The sequence below is a fragment of the Urocitellus parryii genome, chromosome 2 (assembly GCF_045843805.1).
Source record: "Urocitellus parryii isolate mUroPar1 chromosome 2, mUroPar1.hap1, whole genome shotgun sequence".
NCBI lineage: Eukaryota > Metazoa > Chordata > Mammalia > Rodentia > Sciuridae > Urocitellus > Urocitellus parryii.
The window spans coordinates 221,782,722-221,807,011 of record NC_135532.1 but is presented as its reverse complement, the minus strand read 5'-3'; the positions used below and the strand labels follow the sequence as shown (position 1 = coordinate 221,807,011).

Below are 24,290 nucleotides of genomic sequence, written 5' to 3'. Positions count from 1 at the left end.
ATCCAGGAGAGCTCTCTCGTGCTTTGTGAAGTCATTTTTGTGGCTTTTTTGCTCAGGACCATGTGCTGCGAGGGACCCGCAGCTGGTTTAGGGAGCACACTTCCTGCATGGAGGAGCAGTGAGTGAAAGCCACCCAGGTCCCCATGCACTGCTTAGCAGCCCTCATTTTCTTTGAGGCTGAATCTTCCTAGCAGGTTTCTGCTTCATTTAGAGCCGTCAATACCTCAATTAGTGCCTGCTCGCCTCCCCTGGGAGGCACCGTCACACATGTTGCTTCACAAGCCTCTGAAATCTAAGAACCCCCTGAGAGCCGCTGGGTCATTATATATCCCCTGATTAACAGTGTTGTTTGCCAACAATCCTGCGTTTCTTTCTGCTTCTTCCCTTTGAGGACGTATCAGCTGACATGAATAGGAGGCGATGTAGAGACGCTGCCTGCCCATGGCTATGCCGGAAATATTCCCCAAATGTCCCCTGGTTGTGATTTACTCCTGGTTGTAAAGCTCATGTACCCATTGCAATGCAAGAAAGAGCATTAGTTTTAGATGTGTTTGAGTGCATGCAAGTGTGTGTGTGTGTGTGTGTGTGTGTGTGTGTGTGCATATGTACAAGTGTGCCTGGCATGCAAGAGTGTTGTATGCATGTGTGTGTGTGCATGACTGTGCACATGTATATGTGTGTTGCAAGTATGTGCACGCATGCATGCATATGTGTGTGTGTGTGTGCACACTCATGCATGCTTCTCCTGGCATTTACTCAAAAGCAAGGACACAGGCTCTGTCCCTTTGTGTCATTACTACTCTGGGTCAGTATGTGAGCAGCACCTCCCCCACAGTGAACTCTGCGGCAGGCAGGCAAGGCAGGGGCTGGCTTCTGCACTGCTCCACCTGCGTTCTTGCTCTCGTGAAGCCCGTCTGTCTGCAGCATAATTGGCGTGCTCTGAGTCTCTGAGCACTCTGAGCACCACTCATTCAGCAGTGCTTCAGCAGACCTGCAGAACCAAATGAGAGTGGGGAGACATCTGACTCTGAAGTTTTCCTTTCAGAGGGAGGAAGTTCTTAAATCAGAAAAAAAATGTAATTATATAGATTCTTTCAAACACACGTCATTTAAAATGCACATCTTCTTGGCTTCATAAAATCTGGGAGAAAAATGTAAGATAATTCAAATGCTTCAGTAACCCTAGAATTGCTTCTGTGCCTCCAAAACACACACACACACACACACACACACACACACACACGTGAGCACAGGCACACATCCATACATGTGTGTGCACACATGTGGCCATGCATGCTAGCATAGGAACACTCATGCACACATGTGTACACACCTAAGCCCTCTCTGTCTGCAGCAGGAATCTCTTTGGAAATGACCTTGAACCCTCTTCTTCTAAAGCAAGCAGACCATTATCTTTTTTCTTATCACTTTAACAGAATTTAGCATTTTAAATATCCCCTTTTTCCTTTTTAAAATCTATCTTGTCAAAATTTAGGTAATTTGATATACATGACCATTATATCATTTCCCAGATTAGCCAATACTTCATTTGGAACCTGTGTCAGTGAAATTTACTTTTAAACAAGCTTTATTTATTGTGATTACAGGCTTAAATCTTTAAAGCCTCTATAATCCCATCATCTGAACACTGTTTTGGGTTTTCCCTATTGTCCTTCCCTTTTGCCTTAGAGGGGTATATAATCTAGCTAGGAAATCAAGTCACGGATGCAAACACTAACTGGAGGAAAATGGCCACATCACTAACATTTCCCATTCTGGATGGACTTTTCACGTGTTTGTTCTGTAGCTCCTCTAATGGAAGCCGTCATCACCCTCGTACCCATTCCACAGACGCAGAATCAGGCTCAGAGCATCTCTGCTCCACATCTGTTCCAGATCCTGTAACAACAGTTCCCACACAGAGCAGAGAGAGGAAGGTCTGGGGCCATGGATAGAGGGACTGTGCACAGAACAGGTCCTCTTCAAGCAGATGGTGGGACTGCTGAATTTGCATGTCTAGCAAGTTATGCTGTTGCTTATGCTGTTGGCTCAGGGACACTTTTAAAGAGCCACTGTTCTAAACAAATTATAACAAGATTGCTGGGGATATGTGCAATCATCTGTGAAAACTAGCATGTCTCTTAAATTTGAAGATGCACTTATTCCATGACTGGGAAATTCACTCCTGTGCATGTACTCTAGAGAAATTCATGCATACATGACCAGGGTTCACACTCAAAAATGATCATAGGTATATTGTTTTCAATAAATGAAATCTGAAACCCCTCAGATAAATAAAGTGGAACATTCATAAAATAAACATTATACAGCAGTGAAAACCTGTGGCTCTGTCCATACAAGCAAACAAAAGGGAGGGAGAAGACAGAGAAGTATGTGGACGTGCGATGCTGTTGTGTGTGCGAAAACTGGCAAGGCCTGAGTTGTCTACGATTCAGTTGTCTACGATTCGGGCGGAAGAAGTGGAGGCTGCGTGTGTTGGCATCCTGGGTCCACGTGACCCTGAGCGAGTCATTTCAGCCTCTGTGCCTGTTTCTGCCTTCACAAAATTGGAGTAATAGTGGCCGCTTGGTCCTAGGCTTGCTATAAGATTAAAGCTTGTGAGGTTCTCAGCAGAATCGGTATGCTCATCGCCTCCATCGTCACGGGAGGAGGTTTTCAAAGGACATTTGATTTCCCTGACCCTAACAGAGTCAAATCACACAGGCATGCAGAAAAAGAGGGCATTTATTCAGATCATCAAGTAGAAGCCAAGGGGAGCTTGTGGTCAATGGCTAAATGAAGAGGGCACCCTGGGAAGTGAATATGGACCACTAGAGACCACATGGCCAGAGACTTCAAGGGCAAATTTTCAGAAATTAGAAATATGCCAGGGATTGGAAGTTTAGAGGCAGGAAGGGAGTCCTGGCATGGAGACTTCTTGGAGGAGGATCTTCAGGGCAGGAAGCCCCTGGGTGTGCTAAAGAGGGAGGTAGCATGTGTGTGGCCAGGAGCCCTGCGCTGAGTCCTCGAAGCCACAGGCCACGTGCGTTGCTGCTGCTGCTTCAAGGCAGTGGGTGTGAGACCCCAGCCATCTACATCTGGTGTGGGTGAGGATGATGGTTTCTCTTCTCTGTCTGTGTCTCCATGGCAAACTGCTGTCTAGATGCAAATCACCTGCTCAAAAGTTAGATCAGACCTTGGAATCCAACTCCTCTGTCCCTCCACAAGCCACTTGGAAGCTGCTGGTTCTGTTTCCATGGAAACTGCTTGCCTTCTGAAAACTATATCAGAATACTCAGTCGGGGGAGACTGGCTGGGGGAACTTCACTTCCAAGACCCTGGGAGGAACTGGCCCACCGTTGGCCTAATGCTCAGTTTTCTCCTGGTCCTCTCCATGGGCCTCTTGGGGGTATCATGGTGACATTGTGGCAGGTGTCCCTGGAGTGAGTGATGGCCGAGGGGAGCACCCAAGATAGAATTCAGTCCTTCTGTCATCTCATCTCAGTGATGTAATGCTACCCCCGCCATAGTCTATGTCCCTGTGGACTGTGACTGGTAAATGTTAGAATGACCTCCACAAGGGTCAGGATTCCAGGAGGTGGGTTGCTGGGGGTCTTCTTCAGAACTGGCTAACATACCACACATAATTATTTTTCCTGATTAATATTCTCACCCAATATTTCATGATGCCCTGGTCTACTTCATTACAATTTTTCCTTTGTTTGTTTTTACAATTGTCGTTGATAGGAGATCCAAAGTATATTTACTATTTTCATTCTTCTTCCTAATGAAGAATGAAAATAGTAAATAACTTTTGAGCAGGTGCTTTGCATCTAGAAAGTTTGCTTTCTTATTGAGCAGTTTTGCTTTCTTATTGAGCAAAAGACAGCATCATATACATGACCAAAAAGGAAGAGCTGAGGCAGTGAGGACCTGCCTATCTCCATGTAAATTGGAGGAAAGTGCTGTTTTAATATCGTTTGGTTAATATTCGTGCCTGTCATGCGAAATGAATCAAGCTTCCTCCAGTGATGTGACTAGAAACAACTTCAGAGTGAATATCATACGAACCCTAAACGTTCTCCGACTTCGCGCTGACACGTTCAATCCTGTCAGGAGGCCCCAGCAAAGCTGCCAGGGAGTGGAGATGTTGTCATTCCTGCTAACGCCTAACATCAAACACAGCCCACTCGAGCTTGGAAACATGTATTTGATGAATGGTTATAATCAAAGTAACTTCATTATGTAAGCATAATAACCCAGCCGAGAAGATATTTCAGTATGTGCTAAGAACTTATTAATTCCTGGCTGGAGAAATCATTTTCTTTATAGGGATTAGAGCTGCCCAGTAGGCAGCCTCACTTGCTAAAACTTTCATGAACAATAAGTATTTGGACAAGGAGGAATTTTTGATTCTGCAGCGGTGATAATCACACTGAGTTTCTGCAGGGTCTTTCTTCAGACACCCTCAGTGGGTTCCGCTAACATAATCTCATTAATCCTCATCAGAGCCCTAGGAGGCTGCTGGTCTCATTGTTCTTACAGATGAGGAAATGGAAATAAAACTAAGTGGCAGAGATCTCAAACAGGGGCAGTGTTGCTCGGCCTTAGGACAGCTCGAGGAGTAGCAGACAAGGAATTGTAATCCATTTTCCCCTTTCTACTCACTTTTTTTTTAAATAATGTTTTGCACACCAAGGATTATAGCAACATTGTTTGTAATAACCAAAAAGTGGGAGCCACCCATGCGTCCATCAACACTAAAGAAAATGTGGTTTCTTCATGTGTTGGCTTAAGAAAGGAAATTCTGACACAGGCTGCAAGGTACATGGAATTGAGGATGTCACACTAAATGACATGAGCTGGTCACAAAGGGACCAACACTGGGTGAGCCCACTCTTTTGAGGTCCCTCGAGCTGTCACATGCATGTGACAGAGTTGAATGGTGGATGCCAGGTTCTGGGGCCTTGGGAGGAGTCATGAAGAGTCATGGTTCAGGGTGTACCACATTTTAGTTTGGGAAGAGGAAAGCGTTTGGGGGACTGGACTGTGGTGACAATTGTATAATAATGTGAATGTACTTAGCACCACCTAAAGTTATTAAATGGCAAAATTTGTGTTATGTGTATTTTGCCAAATGAGGATCCCGACACCCATCCTTCAACCCCGTTGCATGTTGCGGGATGACGCAGGCAAGACTGGCTACATAATTCTCCAGACTGGAGCCCTGTATGGATTCATCCCTAGATCCAGGGACTTCTAGGGACAGGGACGCTGTGGTCCCAAGACAGAGTTAGGGAACAAGAGACCCCAGTGGTCAGATATCCTGTGCCTTGTGGGCTAGCCTCAGCTCCTCTGCCACAGGCAGGCCAAAAGCTTTGCACTTGGAACCAGAAGACCTGGATTCTTCCTCTAGATCTCCCATTCACCAGTTGCGTGGCTTTAGGCTAATTCCTTTCCCGCATCCTGTTTTATTATGTATGAAATTAAGAAACTCTCCTGAGGACACACACGTGTTGCTATCAGATCATGCACATGACAGTGGTCTCTGCTCAGAGGAGGCCAGGGACACGTGCACTGCTGACTTGGTGTGGCATGAACTTTGGTCTGCCAGCTCCCCAAACCCTGGAGGAAGAGAGGAAGAAAGAGGTCAGGGATGTGAAATATTTTAGGAATTAATGAAGATAGCCTCACTGTATTACTTTTGTGGAGATACTGACTTTATTTCTTTTAATATCATAGTAGAGAAGAATAGAGCTTTGGGTGAAGGGTAGAAGAGAACAGAATAGTTCTAGTCTTTGCCAGTGTTAATCCTTCCTGTTCTCTGTTTCCTTACTTGGAAATTAAGGAGAAAGGAGAGAAGACTTCAAATATGAAATTAATGTGAAAAGTCTCATTCCAGGCTTTATTTTTGCCCCTTCAAAGCAGGTGTTTAGTGTCTGGCTTCTCTTTGACCATCTGCATAGACATCTGTTAATATACACTTCAACCCAGAGAATCTGCTGGAAATGCTATTTCTACATCTCTCAAATGCATTTATAGCATAATTTAGAATCTGCTGAAGGTGACACTTATAAATATGTCTTGGGTCACTTCTGTGAGTCGTGCGGATTAGGTGGGTATGAGTGTGTGGAAAGCGGCTAGGCACAGCCCCCCAGAGGTCAGCTGCTGGTGTTAGGATGGAATCGTGAATGAAAAAGAGGAAAAGAGAGAAACAGCGATAGAGAAAGAAGAGAAAAAAAGAATAAGAAAGGGGAAAATTAAAGGAGAAGTGAAGGAAGAAGGGAGGAAGAGGGGGAAGGAAAGAAGGAGAAGGGGGAGGACCCGAGGATGGTGCTGGGGGGCACTGGAGACCACTGGGTGGAGCTGGCTCAACCTGGCATGTCACTTTGATCACTAACACCTTTAAATAAGTCCACGTGGCGCCCCAGCCCTGGAGGCCCTGGGCACAGGGTCTGGGCATGGTATGTTTAAAAGCTCTCGAGTAACTCCAGCTTCTGCGATGCAGCCCAGGTTGAGAGCACCTGAGTCCACTCAGCTCCCCTGAGTCCAATAAAAGACCTGAAAACCCCAGGTCCAGGGCAGTGAGGACCTGCCCACTCAGAGCCGCATGCCATTGAGCCAGGCTCTGTGCTCCCCATCTCCTCTCTCACCTCCTCCTTTGAGGTGACCCAGGCCAGAGAAGCCCTGCCCTCAACACCAGGGTGACCTGACTCCAAATCACATCCGGTCCCCAGGGAGGCTGTGCCTTGTCCAGGGCATATGAGGCTCCTGTGCATCCCCTCCCCCACAACAGAGACCAGGAGGCCACCATCCTAGTGCCCTGTCACTGAGACCTCACTGCGTCATGTTTTCGCCTAAGAGGAAATTAAAATAGAGTAATGGAAATCATGTACTCAGTAAATTTTTTTTAGTTGTTGATGAAATAATAGTGAAAATAAACTCTAGTTCATGCCAATCCATGAATGAAAATGTTAATTTGGAATCCAGGTAGTGGATCTACAGCTGCTCAATGTGTTGAATGTTTGAAAATTGTTTTCATAATAAAATGTTGGGAGGGGCCATGTGAAAAAAAAGAAAACAACAGATTGAAGAATCGTGTCCCTTCCTGAGAGCATCTTCCCCTCCCTCCCACTGGGAGTCCCTGGTACCTCCTGGAGCTGGGACAGCCTTGGTGCCTTGGTGGGTCCATAGCCTCCTCTGCCACCTGTATTCTGAAAGAGTGAAGGGACAGAGGAACTTCCCAGGAGGCAGAACTTTGCATAGGAAAACATGAGCAGCCCCAGCCAATCCAGGACAGTGGCCATCCTCTAGGCTGAGGGTCACCATGGCAGATGGTAATGATGGTTTCTGAATGGGACCAGTTGAAGTCAGATCCTGGTTGACTCTTGCATTTGGGATGTTGATACCTGTTCTCTGTTTTTCTCTTTTCTTCTTTGTCACATGAAGGGATTAACCCAGAAAATCATGACAACAAGCTTGTCTAGGTTGAGATTCGTCTAATCTCTCATTTGGAGAGTTGAATCATTTAAAGCCACTCATTTACAGTGAGACACTCTCATCAATAGTGTGCTGGTAAAGGTTCAGCAGTTACCTGTTGGATGTTAGCATTTGCCAGTTTTGCTGGTGTGAATGCTCCCACGCTTGCCAATCTCAAGCTAACTAGGTTATGTCACCGTGCAGTTGAGTTGGGCATCCAAGTGCCCAATCAGCTCTCCCTGGCTGGTGACAAGAGCGCCCCTGCAACATTATATCTTTATGCTGCAGGAAAATAGGTCAGACGATGCTCTCTGAAAGCATAAGAATGCAGATGTGCTGAGAACTCAAGGTGCTGTTAGATAAGACGGTGGTTTCTGAAGGAAATTCATAAACTGATTTGCCGCGATGTGAAACGGTGCCTTTCTTCACGGGTGATTTAGCAGCTACAGCACAGAGCACAGGGTCTCTGGACAAAGCCTTCCTGGGTCTGGATTTCCTTTGTCTGCCAGCAGAGCTGGCCCACAGCCGCTCCTTGGCTCCAATCCCTATTAAATCACCCCATCCATTTGTGATGCTTCAGAGATGCCTGCAGAAGCTCCTGCTCTGACATGTTGTCATCTCTCCGTACCCATGGCTGTGACAAGTGAAAAGGTCAGGCCTCAAGCATTAGCATTGCAAAGCAGCCAGGATAATGGTTCATTCTCCTAAAAATTCCTTTCGGCCTTTTCCTTTAAAGGGCTGATGTACTTGAGCAGGATGGGGGAACATGGACTAGTGACAACGCTTCTGACTAAAAGCTGAGTTTATTAGGCAGGATTCAAATGTCCATTTTTATGGGGCACTCATCCAAGGGGGAAATGTGAGTGAAAATTAGCCTCATTTTTTGCAGAAAAAGACAAACAAATCCTAAACTAGAGGCCCACGGTTTAGTCAAGGTACTTCTTCTGTGTAAAATGCAATAGTGCTTCTGCACAAATACTAGTGAAGCAAGTCCTCAAAGCGCTGCTGCGGGTTTTGGAAACTGATTCTCCCAGAGTGTTGTGTAAAGGCCTAGGCACAAAGCAGCTCAGGAGGCTAGGAACCCCTGGCTCGGGATTGGCTTGCTCTAGCTGGAGTCCAAAGAAGCACGAGTGTTAACAGACCTTGGACTTGGGAAGTACTATGTTCTCACGGGAAATCTGTGTTTATTTCCCACCTAACCATTTCAGAGATTTCCTTTCTTTTCCCAGATGTTCCACGGTGGGAAGTCCAGCCCATAGGCCCGAGTTGCCCAGGAGACGTGGGGCACTGAGTGTGGCCTGACTTCCAGGACACAGTTTTGTGACCAGAATTTCTGTGTTTTCTACGAAGTACAAGGGTGTTTCAGAAACCAGGGTCTTTACCAGGGATCAGGGAGGGATCAGGGTTCACCTTTTGAAGCTAAAATATACGTGGTCCTCCCAGGTTCTGATTCATGTTCACCAGCCAGACAGGAAGAATGAGAAGTAAATTGTTTTCTTCTTCCTGGGCCACCAACTTATTTATTAACAGTTTTACAAGCTAGGTCACTCTGGTAGCTTGAAGATCTCTAGTTATCTTGACTCAGCCCTTAGCCCTAATGAGAAAAAAAAAATCTTGATTAGTGGATTTGAGCTCAAACAGAGGGTATCCTTAGAAAGGAACCACCTCTCTCTGTGGCAACAGTGCTGGGCTGAGCCAGCTCACATCCAGCAGGAAAGAAAGATGGCAGCTCTCCTGCCTACAGGTGCACCCAGTGTGTTCTTTGAGTTCCTCATCACATGGGTGGAGGGGGACTTTCCTATTCCCTCACCATAAACCCCAAATCTAAATCACTCCTATCACTTCCTGTTCTACCCTCCTTATCTGGAGAATGCAAGATGGCACTGCTACTTGGTGAAAGTGCAGTGGTTCCTCAAAATGTTAAATTGCTGTCTGATGCAGTAGATCTGCACCTAAGAATTTACCAAGGAAAAATGGAAGCAGCACTATACAACTTACCTGCAAATGTTTATAGCAGAATTACTCTACTCACAATAGCCAAAAAGTGGAAACAACCCAAATGTGCACCAGAGGTAAACCAAATGCAGCATATCCATGGAATAGAATATTATTAGGCAATAAAAAGGAACAAAGTACTGATACACATTGTCGTGTGGATGAACTTTGAAAGTGTTATGCTGAGTGAAAAAATATCCAGAAAGTTCCATACAAAAGAATAGCTATTGTATGGCCCCATTTATAGGAAATGTCTAGAAATGGAAATAAAAGACAAAACGTAGACTAGTGATCGCCTAGGCCTTGGAGAAGAAGAGGGAGATGATGGTAAATGGACAGGAGGAAACATTTGGTCATCATGTAAGTGCTCTAAATGTGGTGTGACCATGCAATGCTGTACACTTGTGTTCAGGTTGTAAGAGCATAGATGTATGTATGTACCTAGGTGTTAGATAATGTACGTGTATTTGTGTTGAGTAGTGTCTCCCCTGAAATTCATGTCCCTTTGAAGCTTCAGACTGTGACCTTAGGTGGAAAGAAGGTCCGTTGCAGATATAATTAGTTAGCATGAGCACACACTACATTAATTATATCTGCAAAGACATTAATTATACCTTCTCTAAGTATATCTGCTAAGACACGATTTCCACATAAAGTCCTACTCCAGAGTTCCAGAAGGGCATGAGTTTTAGGGGGGGTGCAAATGTGAGCCTGACCTTAGAAACCAGGGAGGGCCTTTCTCCCTCTTTTTGAGGAAATGAAGTAAAAATCAGATAAAAATATAGATTTATTTTTGTTATTTTTTCAAAATTTCCTTGTCTCTTTTGAAACATCTTGTTCTTTCCCCCATTTTTAAAATAGCTTTTAAAATTTTAGGACTAGCCAAGTGCATTGGCACATGCCTCAAATCCTAGTGACTCAGGAGGCTAAGGAAGGAGGATGTCAAGTTCAAAGACAATTAATGAGGCCATAAACGACTTAGTAAGAACCTGTCTCAAAATTAAAAAAATAAAATAAAAAGGTCTGGGGATGCAGTGGTTAAGTACTGTGGGATTCAATCCAGTACCAAAAAGAAAAAATTTGTGCATATTTGTTTTTGATTCTGAATCTAATAATCCTATCATCTGAAGTCCTTACTGGGCTGACTCTCATCATGGCAGGTATTTTCTGATGCACTTTATAGTTTGGGTTCGTGAGCTCATGTTCACCAGAGCTTTATCCGGGAGAATCCCAGTGAGGCTGCAGGGAGGGCACATCCTTCCCGAGTGTCTGTGTTTGCCTTGCTCAGTCCCTCAGACATACTGCCAAACCAGGTTCTCCTCCATGTTAATTCTTTGGCATGAATTTTGCTCCAAAGCTATGAACATAGAGTCAGGTCAGTTACAAACCCTCAAGGGATTTTTTTATGTGTTTGTTTTTTTTTTTTTTACATCTCACTTTGCCATTTGGTTTTCATTTTTATTTTTATTTTTGCTTATGAACTGATTTGGAAGCCTACCTTGTAAATTCCTCCTCTCAGATAAGCAAAGCACCAGCGACACGCGGCCTTTAGTCCTTTAGTTTTCCAGCATCCCTCTTTTGGTTTGAGCCCCGGGCTTCCCTCATCCTTTCTTGTGTGCTGAGAGTAGTTGAGGAAGGTAATGTCTTAGTACGCTGTCCTGGATTCATAGGTAGTTTGTGACCCAAGGGTGGAATCTCATGTCATCCATTGCCAAGAATGGAAGTCTGTGGGTTAATTTTGGATAGAGAAAAGGAAACTTGAGAAGTTTCACGAATAAAGGTCTCTATCTCCTTCATCGGGGATGAGATTCTGTGCTCCACATTTTGGGAGGAAGGGCAGACTTGAGGTCCTCGGGTGCCTGGAAGAGATTCACAAAGTCTGTAACGACCACGAGATGAGGCTGGTGAAATGTGATCACAGGGTGGGTTGGCAGCCATCGGGGTACCCCTGACAACTAACAGGAAGGTCTCCTCTCCACAGTGGACAGTGAGGAAGGGCAGATGGTCACAGAAAGAGGAGCACGTCAAGTCTCTTTCCCAGACTGATCAGCAGGGAGATCATTTTCCTGAGTGTCCTTGGAACCTCGGCCACGGCCACGTCCCCGGCCACATCCCCAACCACGTCTGCTTTCAGCAGGCGTGGAAGAGAGCAGCACCCCATGGAGTGAAACCACACCTGGCCTCCGCGGGGGGCCATGAGGTCGGGCCTCACTGCCCGGCCCCTCCCCGGCCTGTGGTTCAGGACAGCTGCTCAAGGGTTTCTTGACCACATTTTATTTCAAAGGAAACCTCTTCAGCCCTGATTAGCTGAGTGCCGTGGGGGGAAAGTCGCACACGGCTTTGCTGAACGCTGGCGTCCCTCTTGGTGTTTCAGTTCCCGCCATGATAACGTCCTACCCAAACACCACGCTGGCCACTCAGGGGCAGAAGAAGGAGATGAGCTGCACCGCCCACGGCGAGAAGCCCATCATCGTGCGCTGGGAGAAGGAGGACAGGATCATCAACCCCGAGATGGCCCGCTACCTTGTGTCCACCAAGGAGGTGGGCGAGGAGGTGATTTCCACTCTGCAGGTAAAAGCATGATGTGGGAGCCTGTGCCTGTCCTTTCCCACCCGTGACGGAGGGCAGATCACCCACGGGAATTGACTTGGGAGGCTCCGTTTCCCTCCCCATTCATTCAGCAGAGATTCCCGAGTAGCCTTCAAAAGTCCTGTCGTGAGCACCATCAGGAGTCATGTTATGATGAACACGGGAATCCAGCTGGGATTTTAAAAAAGTGAAAAGCAAGGTTTTTAAATGGCTGTTAATTTGGGTAGAAAGACAGAGGCTATGCTGTGTGCATGTTTTAACTTCCTATTCAAAGAAAAGTTGGATGGGCTTTGGGACAAAAAATGTTAGGATAAAAAATATTTTGCTTCTTTGAAAAGATCCAATGGAAATACTCATATCCATATAAATAACCAACTCTAGAAATAAGGGTTATATTCCTTTATACTTTTTAGCACTATTGGCAGTAAACTGAGCAATTTTTTAATTAGGGGATTGCGGGTAATGGTGCTATAGCACACATGGGAGGAATAATAAAGTTCTGGGTTTGAAACACTGATGTGGGTTCTCTCACAAGGGTGCAGTCCTGAAGTCCACCTGGAGCAGAAGTCAGAGGCTGTGCAGGGGCCCCAAGGGTACCAAAATTGGCAATTGCCCAGGTCCCTTAAATAAAATGGCATGGTATTTTCCCATAACCTATGCACATCCCCTATGTGCTTTAAATCACTTCTAGATTATCTTATAACACTTATTACAATGTAAATGCTGATGGTAAATAATGTAAAGAAAAAGTAGGTATATATCCTGTACAGATGCAATTTTTTTCTGAATATTTCCAATCCATGATTGAATCTGTGGACACAAACCCACAGATACAGAGGGCCGACTGTATTTTCAGATGTTTCTTTAGGCCTGGCTGTTTTGAATGTTCTAAAGTCATACCATGAAGAAAAGAAAGAGATATGTATGTGGAATCCATATCAAACTGGCCATAACATCCCACACATAAATTACACGTTCAATTTAATGAGCCAGCCGTTGACATGGATGATGTGCATCAAATCTACCCAGTGCACATTAGCAATTGCACTGAAATAATTTGCCCTTAGAGGGTCTGCACATCTGTGTGTGTGTGTGTGTGTGTGTGTTTGTGTGTTTGTGTGTCCTCGCGCGCGTGCGCACACACATGCACACACAAGCTTGTCTGTGTTTGGGTGTGCATGTGTGTGGGGATGGCAGGGGGTGAGGGAGTGGACACCTTCCAGCCCAAAGCCATTTCTCTTTCTCTGGCTCTGCACTACTAAATCAGATGTATTTCTTTCTGCTTTACTCACAGATTTTGCCAACTGTGAGAGAAGATTCTGGCTTCTTCTCCTGCCACGCGATCAATTCTTATGGGGAGGACCGTGGAATAATTCAGCTCACAGTGCAAGGTAGGAAGGAGAAAACAGCCACTTCAGGACAGGAAGTGTGCCGGCCTCAGGCATCCGTGCGGCCCCCGCCTGCTAGCTGATACTTCCCAACTCTCAGAGCATCGGGAATACACATGTAGAGGCCTTGAAGCAGCGTTTATGCTGTGGTTATGTCAGGGTGCAGCCCCTTTGCAGAAGCTAAGGCAGAGGACGAGTCAATCACAGCAGTCCAGGTACTGGACTCTCAGGACGGAAGGGAAGTTTAACATCCGGGTTTTGAGTTGGAGATCCAAACTAGAATCATGATCATGAAAACCAGAGACTTGGAAAAGCAGAGCTGCTCCTCCCTAAATGTGATTAGGAAACAGCAAATGCTGCTGAATAAGAAGCGTCCATCATTGTCTAAAGCTGACTCCGCTTTCCTATGAGCAATTATGCCTGTGTCTGGTTTGCACTAACTCCTGGTCTTTCTGTTGATGACACAGAGCCCCCAGACCCTCCCGAAATTGAGATCAAAGATGTCAAGGCACGAACAATTACGCTCAGGTGGACCATGGGGTTTGATGGAAACAGCCCCATCACGGGCTACGATATCGAATGCAAAAATAAATCAGGTAAGTGCCTTACTTCCTCCAGCTGTATTCCTGCTTCAAGAAACCTTTTGATCTCTCTCCTTTTTTATTCATTTTACCCTTAAGAACATACCTCTTCCCCTCTCAGAAGCTCAGAGGGTGCTTTCCTCAGTGGGTCACTTCCCTTGTGTGTCCCGGTTTCCTCCTGTGTCAGTCCCAGGCCTGCCCTGTTCTTAGTGGGCCAGCAGGACCTCAGTCTGGCTCCCCACTGTCTCTCAGGCATTCCTGTCCCTCGGGGGCCAAGGGCAGCCAGGCCCCTGTTGTGACCCATCCTACCTCACCTCCCACTCCCCAGCTGGTGAGTGCCCCAGAACATGAGCCTGTGTCCCAGCTTCAGTGCTGAGCCGGCTGGGCGGGGTGTCTGCAGGTGAGCCACCCAGTGGGGTGTGTGCAGAGCAGAGCCGCTCCTGCCAACACGGGGCGCTTGCTCTGCAGCAGCTCCTGGCAATGCTGCAGGGACAGGCAGGGACACTCACTGCTGCCCCCAGAGCACTTGGCCCAGAGCTTACACATAAAACTGACCCAGCTGCCAGCACCATCACAGATGGGGCCCTGATGGTCTTCCAGGGACAACACCAAAGGCCACTATGAACATTATGGTCCATTCAGCCAACGATGTATTACCACCCCTCTGGCCCCTAGTTAGAATTTCTACTGTGTCTCACAAAAGGATATGAGGAAGGAGAGCCCCAACCATGGGAAGGGTTAACAGGATTCTGAGAGCCCACCAAAGCAGCCTGCCTTCTTGCTTTCTGGGCACCGCACGTTGCTTCAGATTACCCTGTCATGACCAATTTGGTCTCCTCTGCTACGAGCTGTAGGAACAAATCAAGCTCAAGGATGGTGGAAAAGGCAGGTGCAGAGGGAGGAATTTTGCTGGAAGAACGTGCCAGGGACAGAGCCAGGGACGTGGGGTCGGTGGGATGCCAGAGCCGTGAGGGATGGCTGGTGAGGACTTTGAGAGAGCAGACTTTGGAGAGGAAGAGGGGGTATCAAATCAAGGTGTAAGAAATAGTATCTGAGAATTCTGGCAAGAAAAGGGGGTGGCTTACCTTTCTGGCCCCAGGTTGCACTCAGAGACACGGAGGGCAGTGTGGTGTACCCAAAGCCCCAGGCAGACCCTCGGGGACTCCCAGCAGCACTGTCCCTGGGGAAAATGGCAGAATGGTACCCCAGGCTCAGGAGGCACAGTGACCTGGTTGAGCCCTCCAAGACAGTGCTGACCCAAACAGAGGGTCTTTCAGGGCCAGGATGGGTGGGCTTCTCCAGGACCAGTGCAGACAGGATGACCTGGCCTCTGTTCTAAAGAAATGGCCCAGGTGGAACCACAGTGTGGGTGCTGAGATGCAGGCCTAGAGTTGAAGGAGCTTCAGTGGGAGGCAGACGGCGGGAGGGGTGCAGGAGAGAAGCAGAGGGGCATCCTGGGCTGCCTAAGAGACCTCAGAGGGCAGGGACAGCCCTGTCCCTGCCCTTGCTGAGTGTGGGGCTGCCAGCACTCTGGCTGGGGCTCGCAGGCAGCCTCCCACTGAGGAGCAGCTCAGGGCCTCTGCTGCCCCCCAGGGGGGTTCGGTCTCTGGATACTGGTGAACTCCGGTGCCTCAGCAGGGGAATTGCCATCCTGCCCGTGAGAGTGCTGCTCTGGGCACTTCGCCAACCCTTCTGTTATCCTTCTCTGCAAAACGGGAGACGGCCACAGCCACTGGGTGGCCACAGGCAGCCACAAGCTGAAGCCCCACCCTGTGGGACTACAGTCCCAGCATCCTTCTCATGCTCACAGGGCTTCCTCTCCCTTTTATTCCTGGCAGGTGCCACTAAATAGCACCATCTGTGTGCCTCTGTGTGCATGGATTAATGTGTCATTAGTGTGCGTCACTTCCACCAGACTGGATGCTCCTGGGGGCTTCCTGCTAGGCCTACTCCCCACAGCCCATTTGTTGGGTACCTGCCATGAGGGAGCACCAAGTGGATACTTGGTGAACACTCTTTAAGAAGGGAACACATTTAAATCAATTTACTCATTGTCTGGAATGTGGTCAATATCTAATAAGCTGGAGCTTTTCTTATGGCTCAAACATGCATGAAAATACTTGCATATTTCTATTCTGCCTCTCAAATCCAGTCTCTGTTCAGTGACTTGTCCACTCTGTAAGAAATCAGTGCCCTACTACCACCACTGCCAACTCTCCTCCTGCAAGTTTTCCAAAGTCAAGGACTCTGATCTTCATGCTCTGGATCCCTGATGCCTGGCACAATGTCTGGCATGCCAAAATCATGCAGGAGATGTTTGTCACATTTAATTTGCCTGCAACTGAGCTCTGGGAATCACCTTAGCCAGCTGGAGCATCTTTAGACGTAGACCTGGACTGGGCTGCACACAACCTGGGGAGGCTCCTTGTCTAGAGAGCCAAGTGCAGTCAGGTCGCGTTCTCCACACTCCACAGGAGACGGGCCAGTGATGTGGCTAAGATATTTATGCAGCCCTGGAGCAAGGCAGCCTGAGGGTTGTAGTAGGTGCCAGGAGAGTCATTAGGGAAAAAGTCCCTGGGACAGATGGGCCCAGCCCATGGCCAAGGACTACCCTACAGCCCTCCAGAATCTGCTTTTTTTTTGGGTTCTGAATGCCTGGAGGGGGGCTGGGCTGGTGGTCCCAGCAACTGCACTTAGGGCCGTAGGAGCTGTGTTGTTGGCATCTTTATGGGTTAGTTGCTTTCTCAGTAAGTTATTGGTATATACAAATTAGAACCAGAATCTAAGTACACAGAAGACAGATCCTTTAAGTTCCAGCTTAAAGGTCACTTCTTCCAGGAGTCCTCCCTGACCACCTACTCTGCTTCTCTGCTCCTAGCATCCTGTCCAACTAGAATACCTGGTGGGCTCGTGACTCTTTACTTAAAATCTGCCCCCACTGAGCAGTTGTCCCTTTATGACCCTCAAGAGCCCTCTGGTGGGAAGGTCATCTGGCAAGCCCTGCACTCTGTCCCTGTGGGGCTGTAGCACCTGCACACCTGCTAGACTCGGAGGAACCCTGAGCTGAGAGGCTGACTCTCCACCCGTGTTGGGCAATGGTGCCATCATCACCCCAAAATTCTTTCTTCTGCTTTACGTTGATTTGCCACAGAGGCAACGGCTGCCAATATTAAAGCACTTCACATTCTCAGCAGAGTGTCATCAGCTGAGGTGGGACAGTCCCGGGAACGGGTGCTCACTGCCCTGAGAGCACAGTGCCGCCGTGGCCAGCTGCGGCTCTTGCAAGTTCTCACTGTGCTGCACCAACGCTGGCCTTCCTGAATCCAGGGCCTTTTCCCACCCTGAGCCCGTTGGCCAAGTGACACCCTCCTGGGACGTCAGGACAGCTGAGTCTCGTTTTGTATTTGCCAGTAAATTCTAAATATCCCAAGTCTCTTCCCCGGGTCTCCTGTGACCATCTCCTGACCGTCCACTCGGGCCAGCGCCAATCCCCCATCTGTCACCTGAGGGCACAGCCCTGTGGAGCTGGTGCCTCCCTCATTCGGAACATCTGCTGGCTTCCTCTTACCTGCAATCCCATGCTCTTTGTCACATTACTTGGTTCCCAGGGACTGCCACTCCTCTTCCACACGGACAGTGCAGTCCATGGCCTTCAATGGTCCCTGTGGGCCTCTGGTCCTGTGGCCCCCAGCTCATCAGCTTGCCATTTTCTGTGGGCATACCCTTCCCTTCCTCCTTTGAGACGCAGACTGGCCTATCCCACATCTGTGCTCTGGCACCTCACTCCCCTCCCCGGCACCTCCCAGGTCTCTGAGGGCGTCAGCACCATGGTCAGCTCCAGCCACCCAGGCCAGGAACAGAGCTTCCGCTCTGGGGTGGGTGCTCTGCCAGCCTCCCTTCTCAGCTTCTCTGAGGGCGTCAGCACCATGGTCAGCTCCAGCCACGCAGGCCAGGAACAGAGCTTCTGGGGTGGGTGCTCTGCCAGCCTCCCTTCTCAGCTTCCTGCCCCATTCCTTCCTGCGGACTGTCACCCGGAAAGGAGGAGAGGACAGTGAAGTGGCTTTCCCTGTGCCTCCCTCCTATTAACCAACAGAATGGGCTTGGTCCTCCTTCAAGCTAACTCAATTTTCAAACCTTGGGGATACTTCTTTGTCTCCAGAAGTTTCCATCACCCCATTCGTTCTAGCCTCAGGCTTCTAACAACATCTCTTTAGACCAGTCCACTCTCTGACTTCGGTCCTTGATGACCTGCCATCCTTGGACTCCAAGCTGAGCTCAGCCACAGTGGCTCCCGTGTGTGCTCCACATCCTCCCTCATGGGCAGCATCTAGAATTTCAGGGCTAGCAGTGGACTCTGAACCTCCCCTCCTCTCCTACTGCCAGCCTCTCCAGGGCCTGTGATGGCCCCTGGAACCTGCCCTTTCTTCATTGAATGCTCTTCTGACCTTCCCTTCCTGAACCAGGGCACGAGCCTGCCCCTGTGCATCCCTCCCAGTCTCACTTCCTGCAAATCCTTGAGGGTGGCAGTGACTCCTTTCCAGGTAATGAACTACCTGCCTGAACTGCTGCTCGTCCTCAGCCAGCCAGGGGCTTTTCAGAGGTCTTCTAGGACTTTGAGTGGGTGTCTAGAAATGTTGATATCCAGGCTCGTTCTGTGTTTTGGGAGAACATGTGGAGGCCGTGTGCTACAGGAAAGACACTTGAGCGTGGGGTAACACGAAGGCTGAGGTCCAACCCCAGCCCCTCCTCAGGTATGTAAGAGAGCTTGAGTTCCTTGAATTCACACCACAAGTAAACATCCCTACTTTGGCAGGATGTGGTTAAAGTTAGATCAAACCATCTGTCCAACTGTCTGTCCATCAGAATGAGCTGGACAGTGAGGTTTCTTCAGGCACAAGCTTCTGGGCACCTTGCCCAGAGATTAGGATTCAGTAGGTTTAACATTCAGTTGCCAAAAAAAAAAACCCTGAGGTTTTCAGAGTGCCCACAGACTTGGGGCCACCGAAGTCTCAGGATGGCTGCCCAGCAGGGTGCTGAGGGAGGAGGCCACATTGAAACAGGACAGAGCCAGGAAGGATGCAGCATAGACAAAGCAAGCTCTGCATGACTCGGTCACAGACGTGGAGGTGTGCGGGAGACCCCAGAGAGCCTGGGGGTGCACCCCAGATGGGGTCATGCTTGGGAAGGTGAAGGGCGAGGAGCAGGACTGTGGGGCATCCCCAGGCCCCCTGGCCCAGTGGAGGGGGGCCTGGAGTGTTAGAGGCCGAGGCCACCGATGCAGCATAGAGGAGGGTTTCCAAGCCACCCAGGAGAGGGCTGGATGGGGACACTCAGCAGGTGTGGGCTGGGCTAACGCTCCCACAGGGTGGATGCAGGGCTCCAGCGACTGGCCAGACATGGAGCCCTGCTCTTGTGCCCTAGTCCCCCATGGCATGGTGGTGGAGGGGTATCCCTGTGCCTCTTCCAACTCCCAGACTCTGTCCTCACTGCCCAGTCGGTTCTAGGAACGTCCACGCTGTGTGGGCACAGCCCTGAACCACCAGCATGTGCTCCCTCTGAGCTGGTCAGCAGGTTGCCGTCATCCTGAACATCGTGTCCTGAAGGCCACGCTTTCTCTTTGTGGGACGGGCTCATCTCTGTGTCTCCCATTTGGTTGAATGGCCTCTCCCTCGTCCATTCTCTATTGAGTCACCTTCTGTTCTTCTTCCATGGTTTGATTTTCCCTTTTACCAGGGCTTCTCTTTCCATGTCATGTTCTTCCACCGCTGTCTTTTTGACCCAAAGGATGCCCCTTCTTCTACCTGCAGGGGCCATTCTGTCGTGCTCTGTGCCCTAAGAAGTGAGAGCCCTCAGAGGCAGTCTTGAAGCTATGGACTTTTTTCTCCAAGTCTTCAAGCCTCTTGTGATTTTACCTATCTTGGGAGAGAGCAACCTCCCAAACTTCCATGCTCGTCACTGGTGTGACGAGTGAGTGGCAGGACCTCCCAGACAGAAAGGTCACTGTCCCGCTTATGCACTTACCTATTAAACATGCATTCCTCGTGTATTCACCATGTGCCTGGCACTTTGGGCACTGGGAACACAGCAGTGAACATGGCAAGCGTGGTCTCCACTCTCGTGGACCTTAGAATCCTGCAGGAAACATAGCACCCCCAGTAGACACTCTCAAGTGAGCTGAGCCTCACAGGAGAAGACAACGAGAAGGACAGGAATCTGTACACTCCATCACTATCCATGGTCTCAAAGACTCCCTTGTTCTTCCACAACCAACACCAGCTCATAACTACCCACCCAAACGATGACCCAAACTTTCTGTGTCAGAGCCATTTATAGACATTCTCCTCCTTCATGGAAGCCCTAAAATCACCATGTGCAGGCTGGCACAGAGCCAGTGCTCATGTGGGATTAAGTCGGTTTTACCACAATCTGGGGAAGAAGGATCAGATGGGACAATAGGTTTAGTTGGCTTTCAGGTACCTTTTAGAACCAGGGGTATTTGGGGGTCTGGGGAAGAGGTATCCCAATATAAGTGCTCATGAGTGGCCATTCCCACCCCATGGCTCCAACTACGTCTCTCTTCCTGGGTCTCCTGAATTTGCCTGTTCTACTTCCTCCAAGGCCCCTGAACTCAGCTCACCCGCAGTCCTTTGTCCCCCACTGTGTGAAGGATAAATGCACACTCTTCTGATGGACAGCTCTTCCAGAAAACTGGGAGCATTGCATTAGATTTCACTTTGGGTGTAATTTTTTTTCTTTCCTTCTTTCTTTTTTTTTTTTTTTAAAAAGAATTCCTACTTGTGAACTTTCAAAGGCAGAGGAAAAAAACTCACATCTCTATCTCTTCTTTTTTGAAAAAACAAAACCCAAAAGACTCCTGGGATTCTGCTCAGAGAACCAAAGATGTTTCCCCTCAGCTGAACTCGGCCACCATCATTGATATCCACCCTTCCTCCACCTACAGCATCCGCATGTACGCCAAGAACCGGATTGGCAAGAGCGAGCCCAGCAACGAGCTCACCATCACAGCGGACGAGGCAGGTACGTGGGACCGCCAGGTTGCTCGCTCTCAGGAGCCCAGGGGCTCACTCTTGGGGGCTTATTGGTTAACACAGACTCAGACCTTGGCCCGTGCCAGGTGGAATTCTCTGATGCATTCTTCCCTTAGTTCATGCTCTATAAAAATGCAGACAGGGCTCCCCTCCAACTCTGAAGGTACTGTTCTTCAGATAGGACTAGTTCATGTTCCTTTTATCCAAGACTTAAAAGAAGACATGAGGCTATCAGGTGAGACTCAAAGAGTCCTGCCCTTTTACAATTGCCATGTCTAAAGGCATGGAATCCAAGTGCCTTTCTTGCCTAAGACCCACTGAAGTCCAAGTGTGAGAGGAAAGAAAGACCTTTAACTGGGAAACAGTGAGAGTGTGTTCCTAGGGAGGAATAAATGTTATTGCTTTTTTCCATTATAAAGTATTGCATATTTAATGTTGAACATTTCAAAGACAGAAATGAGCACTTTGAAGAAGGAAAAACAGCTTCCACCATCTTACCACCTAGAGCTAACTTGGGGCTGTGTCCGTGGGAACTACTAAATCCTATTTGCAACCTGGTCCATGACTCTAGAACGTTTGCACACACACTCACCCACAACTGCACGTGCACATAGGCACCTGCAAGCCAACACATAGCCCATAAGACTTGGTTTACTCTGGCTCCCAGGGGTGGAACTGACTGGTTCACAGAGGCCTGAGCAATGAGGCCATGGTCAGTGGGTGCTCTGGACACACCTCGCAGGAGGGGAGAAGCCACTGCCCTGGGGAAACAAGGCCTCTGGTCTCTTGGAGGGAAATGAGTGTCTGGTCCCTAAACCCATGTCTGCAGCCCCTGCCCCCGCACAGCTAGTCAGCAGCTCCCTGCTGTGGGGCAGCTGGAAGCTGGGTCTCAGCCCTGCTTCTCCATCACCAAGAATGAGACCATCATCCTTCCTAGGTGACAAAGAGACTCCTAGAGGTTTGCCTCAACTTCCAAACTCCTTCCCCCACCTCCCTTCCTTTCACCCTCCTTAACAGTGGGAGCTTTTACACACATGTTATATACACTTATATATATGAAGTACTTTTCTACAATTCATAATGTTTCCCACCATCTATTTATTCCTGTATTGTAGACAGGGCAGTTGTTTTCAATTTTCTGTTAGTATAAACACCACTGTGATGAACATCCTGGTGGTATTTCTTTTGCCTTTTCCATGACTATTTTCTTAGGTTACATTCAAACAAAGTAGGATGGATGGATAAAATCAAATGCAACACTCCACACTTTCGTCTATGTCACCAATATTGCCTCAAGGAAATAAATTCAAATGTACAATTCTCCCTGAATTGCAGAGGTGTGCCCATTTCCTAATGCTGGAAGGTGGCCGTTCTTGAAAATTGCTTCTAAGCGTGGGCGGCAGAATGCCTTGATGTTGTGCCGGAGTGTCTGAGCGTGATCTGTGTCAGACACTTGGATGTCACGTCATTTCTCATCTGCAAAATAAATAGAGATGCTGTCTCCTCCTGCACACACATATTTGATCGTTGGAGAAAAATTCTAAGCTTGGAAAGCCCTTGTGTTTCTCAGAAATAAGTAGGAAATGAGTTTTAATATGCTCCTGCAAAAATAGAACCTTATTTAAATATTTATCTAAACAACCCACTGATTTCCGGCAATTTTGTTAGGCTGGCTATTTAGGGAGAACGAGCTCCCCCATCCTTCAGCCCAAGATGCAGCCTCGGACCCCAGGCTCAGCCTCCTCCTTCCCTCCCCTCCCCTGTTCTGGTCCCAGGCCGTCCCACACCCTGCTCAGGGTAACTACATTTCTCCAGTGGAGCCTTGTGCAGCTGCTCCCCCGATTGCCATTGTGAGCACTGGGAGCGCTGCTGTTGCCCAGCGACCTCCTCTGCAGCTGCCGGTTGCCATGGCAGCATCTCTCGCAGCCAGAAGACCAGGTGAACAGCCTCCGGCGCGGGTCTGCAGGGCAGCTGCTTGGCATCTCTGCAGACCATGCAGAAATCACCTCTTTGGCTCCCGGGCTGGCCTTCTGGACTTGACCTGGATGCTGGCAGTGGCAGCCCCTCTAATATCGAGAAGAGCTCGGGGGAAAAGGCAGGGGTGGAAACAGACTCCAGCGAAGCCATGCTGCAAAACAGACCCTGTCTTGTCCTGGTGCAGGCTCTGCTTGCCTCGAATCAAAATGCTGTTATCCACGTGACTCACACAAGCCAGAGTGCAGGCGCCTGACCAAAGATCCTCATCAGAACTGGCTGCAGTTCCTCTGGCTGCAGAGGCTGTGGACAGACTCCACCTCCACAGCCACGCCCGGAAGGAACACCTTCTAGAGGACTGTGGTATTGTGACCAAAAGACCTGACAAGAACAGTTTTAGAGGAAGAAAAGTGTATTGGGGGTCACAGTTCAGAGGTCTCTGTCCGTGTACAGGGTTGACTCCATTGTTCTGAGCATGAGGCGAAGCAGACCATGGTGGAAGAGTGTGGTGGAGGGGAGCAGCTCGGGGTGTGGCCATCAGAAAGCAGAGAGAGAGAGAGCACAATATAAACCCCAGAGCCACACCCCAGCAACCTACTTCCTCCACCCACACCCCACCCGCTATAGTGCCCAGCCAGTTAGCAATCCATCAGTAGATTAATGCACTGACTCGGTTAAGCTCTCAAAACCCAGTCTCTTCACACTAAACTCTCTGGCAGTATCTCACCCCACAGCTAAACCCGAACATTTTGTGAGAGAACTTTTCCACCCTCACGGTTCCACTTCCTCCAAAATAGACCCCTCAAGCAGTGAGAATCTTGGATAGAAGTTTCTGGAAGGCATAGACATACTCACTGTTGCAGTGATGTCATGCCCAAGTCTCTGTCACCTGAGGTCACTTCCCCCGCCCACCTGCTGGGGAGATGCGTCTGGGAGGAGTTAATCTCTGTGTCTCCTGTGAACCACCTGGGAGCTCTGCGACTCCCTGGGCTGCAGCCATGGCCTGCCCTTCCATGCCCTCGAGCCTCTGGATTTGTGCATCTCCCTCTATCTGACTGGCTCTGAACTCTGGCTCTCCATCCCTGTGCTTACCCTTGAGAAGCAGGTCGAAGGGGCTGGACCCTCTGCAGTCCCCTCTCCAGTCTCCCTGCTGGAGAGTGCCTTCTCCCCGGCACTGAGGGGGTCTTCTCATTTTGAGGCATCTCTTCACTCTCCCTGGATCGCCACGTCTGGAG

The 24,290-nt window shown here is 48.8% G+C and overlaps 1 protein-coding gene across 1 annotated transcript in view; it reads left to right on the top strand.

Moving 5' to 3' along the window:
- Positions 1–24,290, top strand: part of Dscam (DS cell adhesion molecule) — a 546,865-nt gene that overhangs the window by 408,669 nt on the left and 113,906 nt on the right. Inside the window, exons 12-15 of the mRNA XM_077795550.1 lie at positions 11,849–12,045; positions 13,358–13,454; positions 13,919–14,047; positions 20,903–21,070. Of these exons, the coding sequence (XP_077651676.1) occupies positions 11,849–12,045; positions 13,358–13,454; positions 13,919–14,047; positions 20,903–21,070 (591 nt within the window). The remainder of the gene's footprint in view (positions 1–11,848; positions 12,046–13,357; positions 13,455–13,918; positions 14,048–20,902; positions 21,071–24,290) is intronic.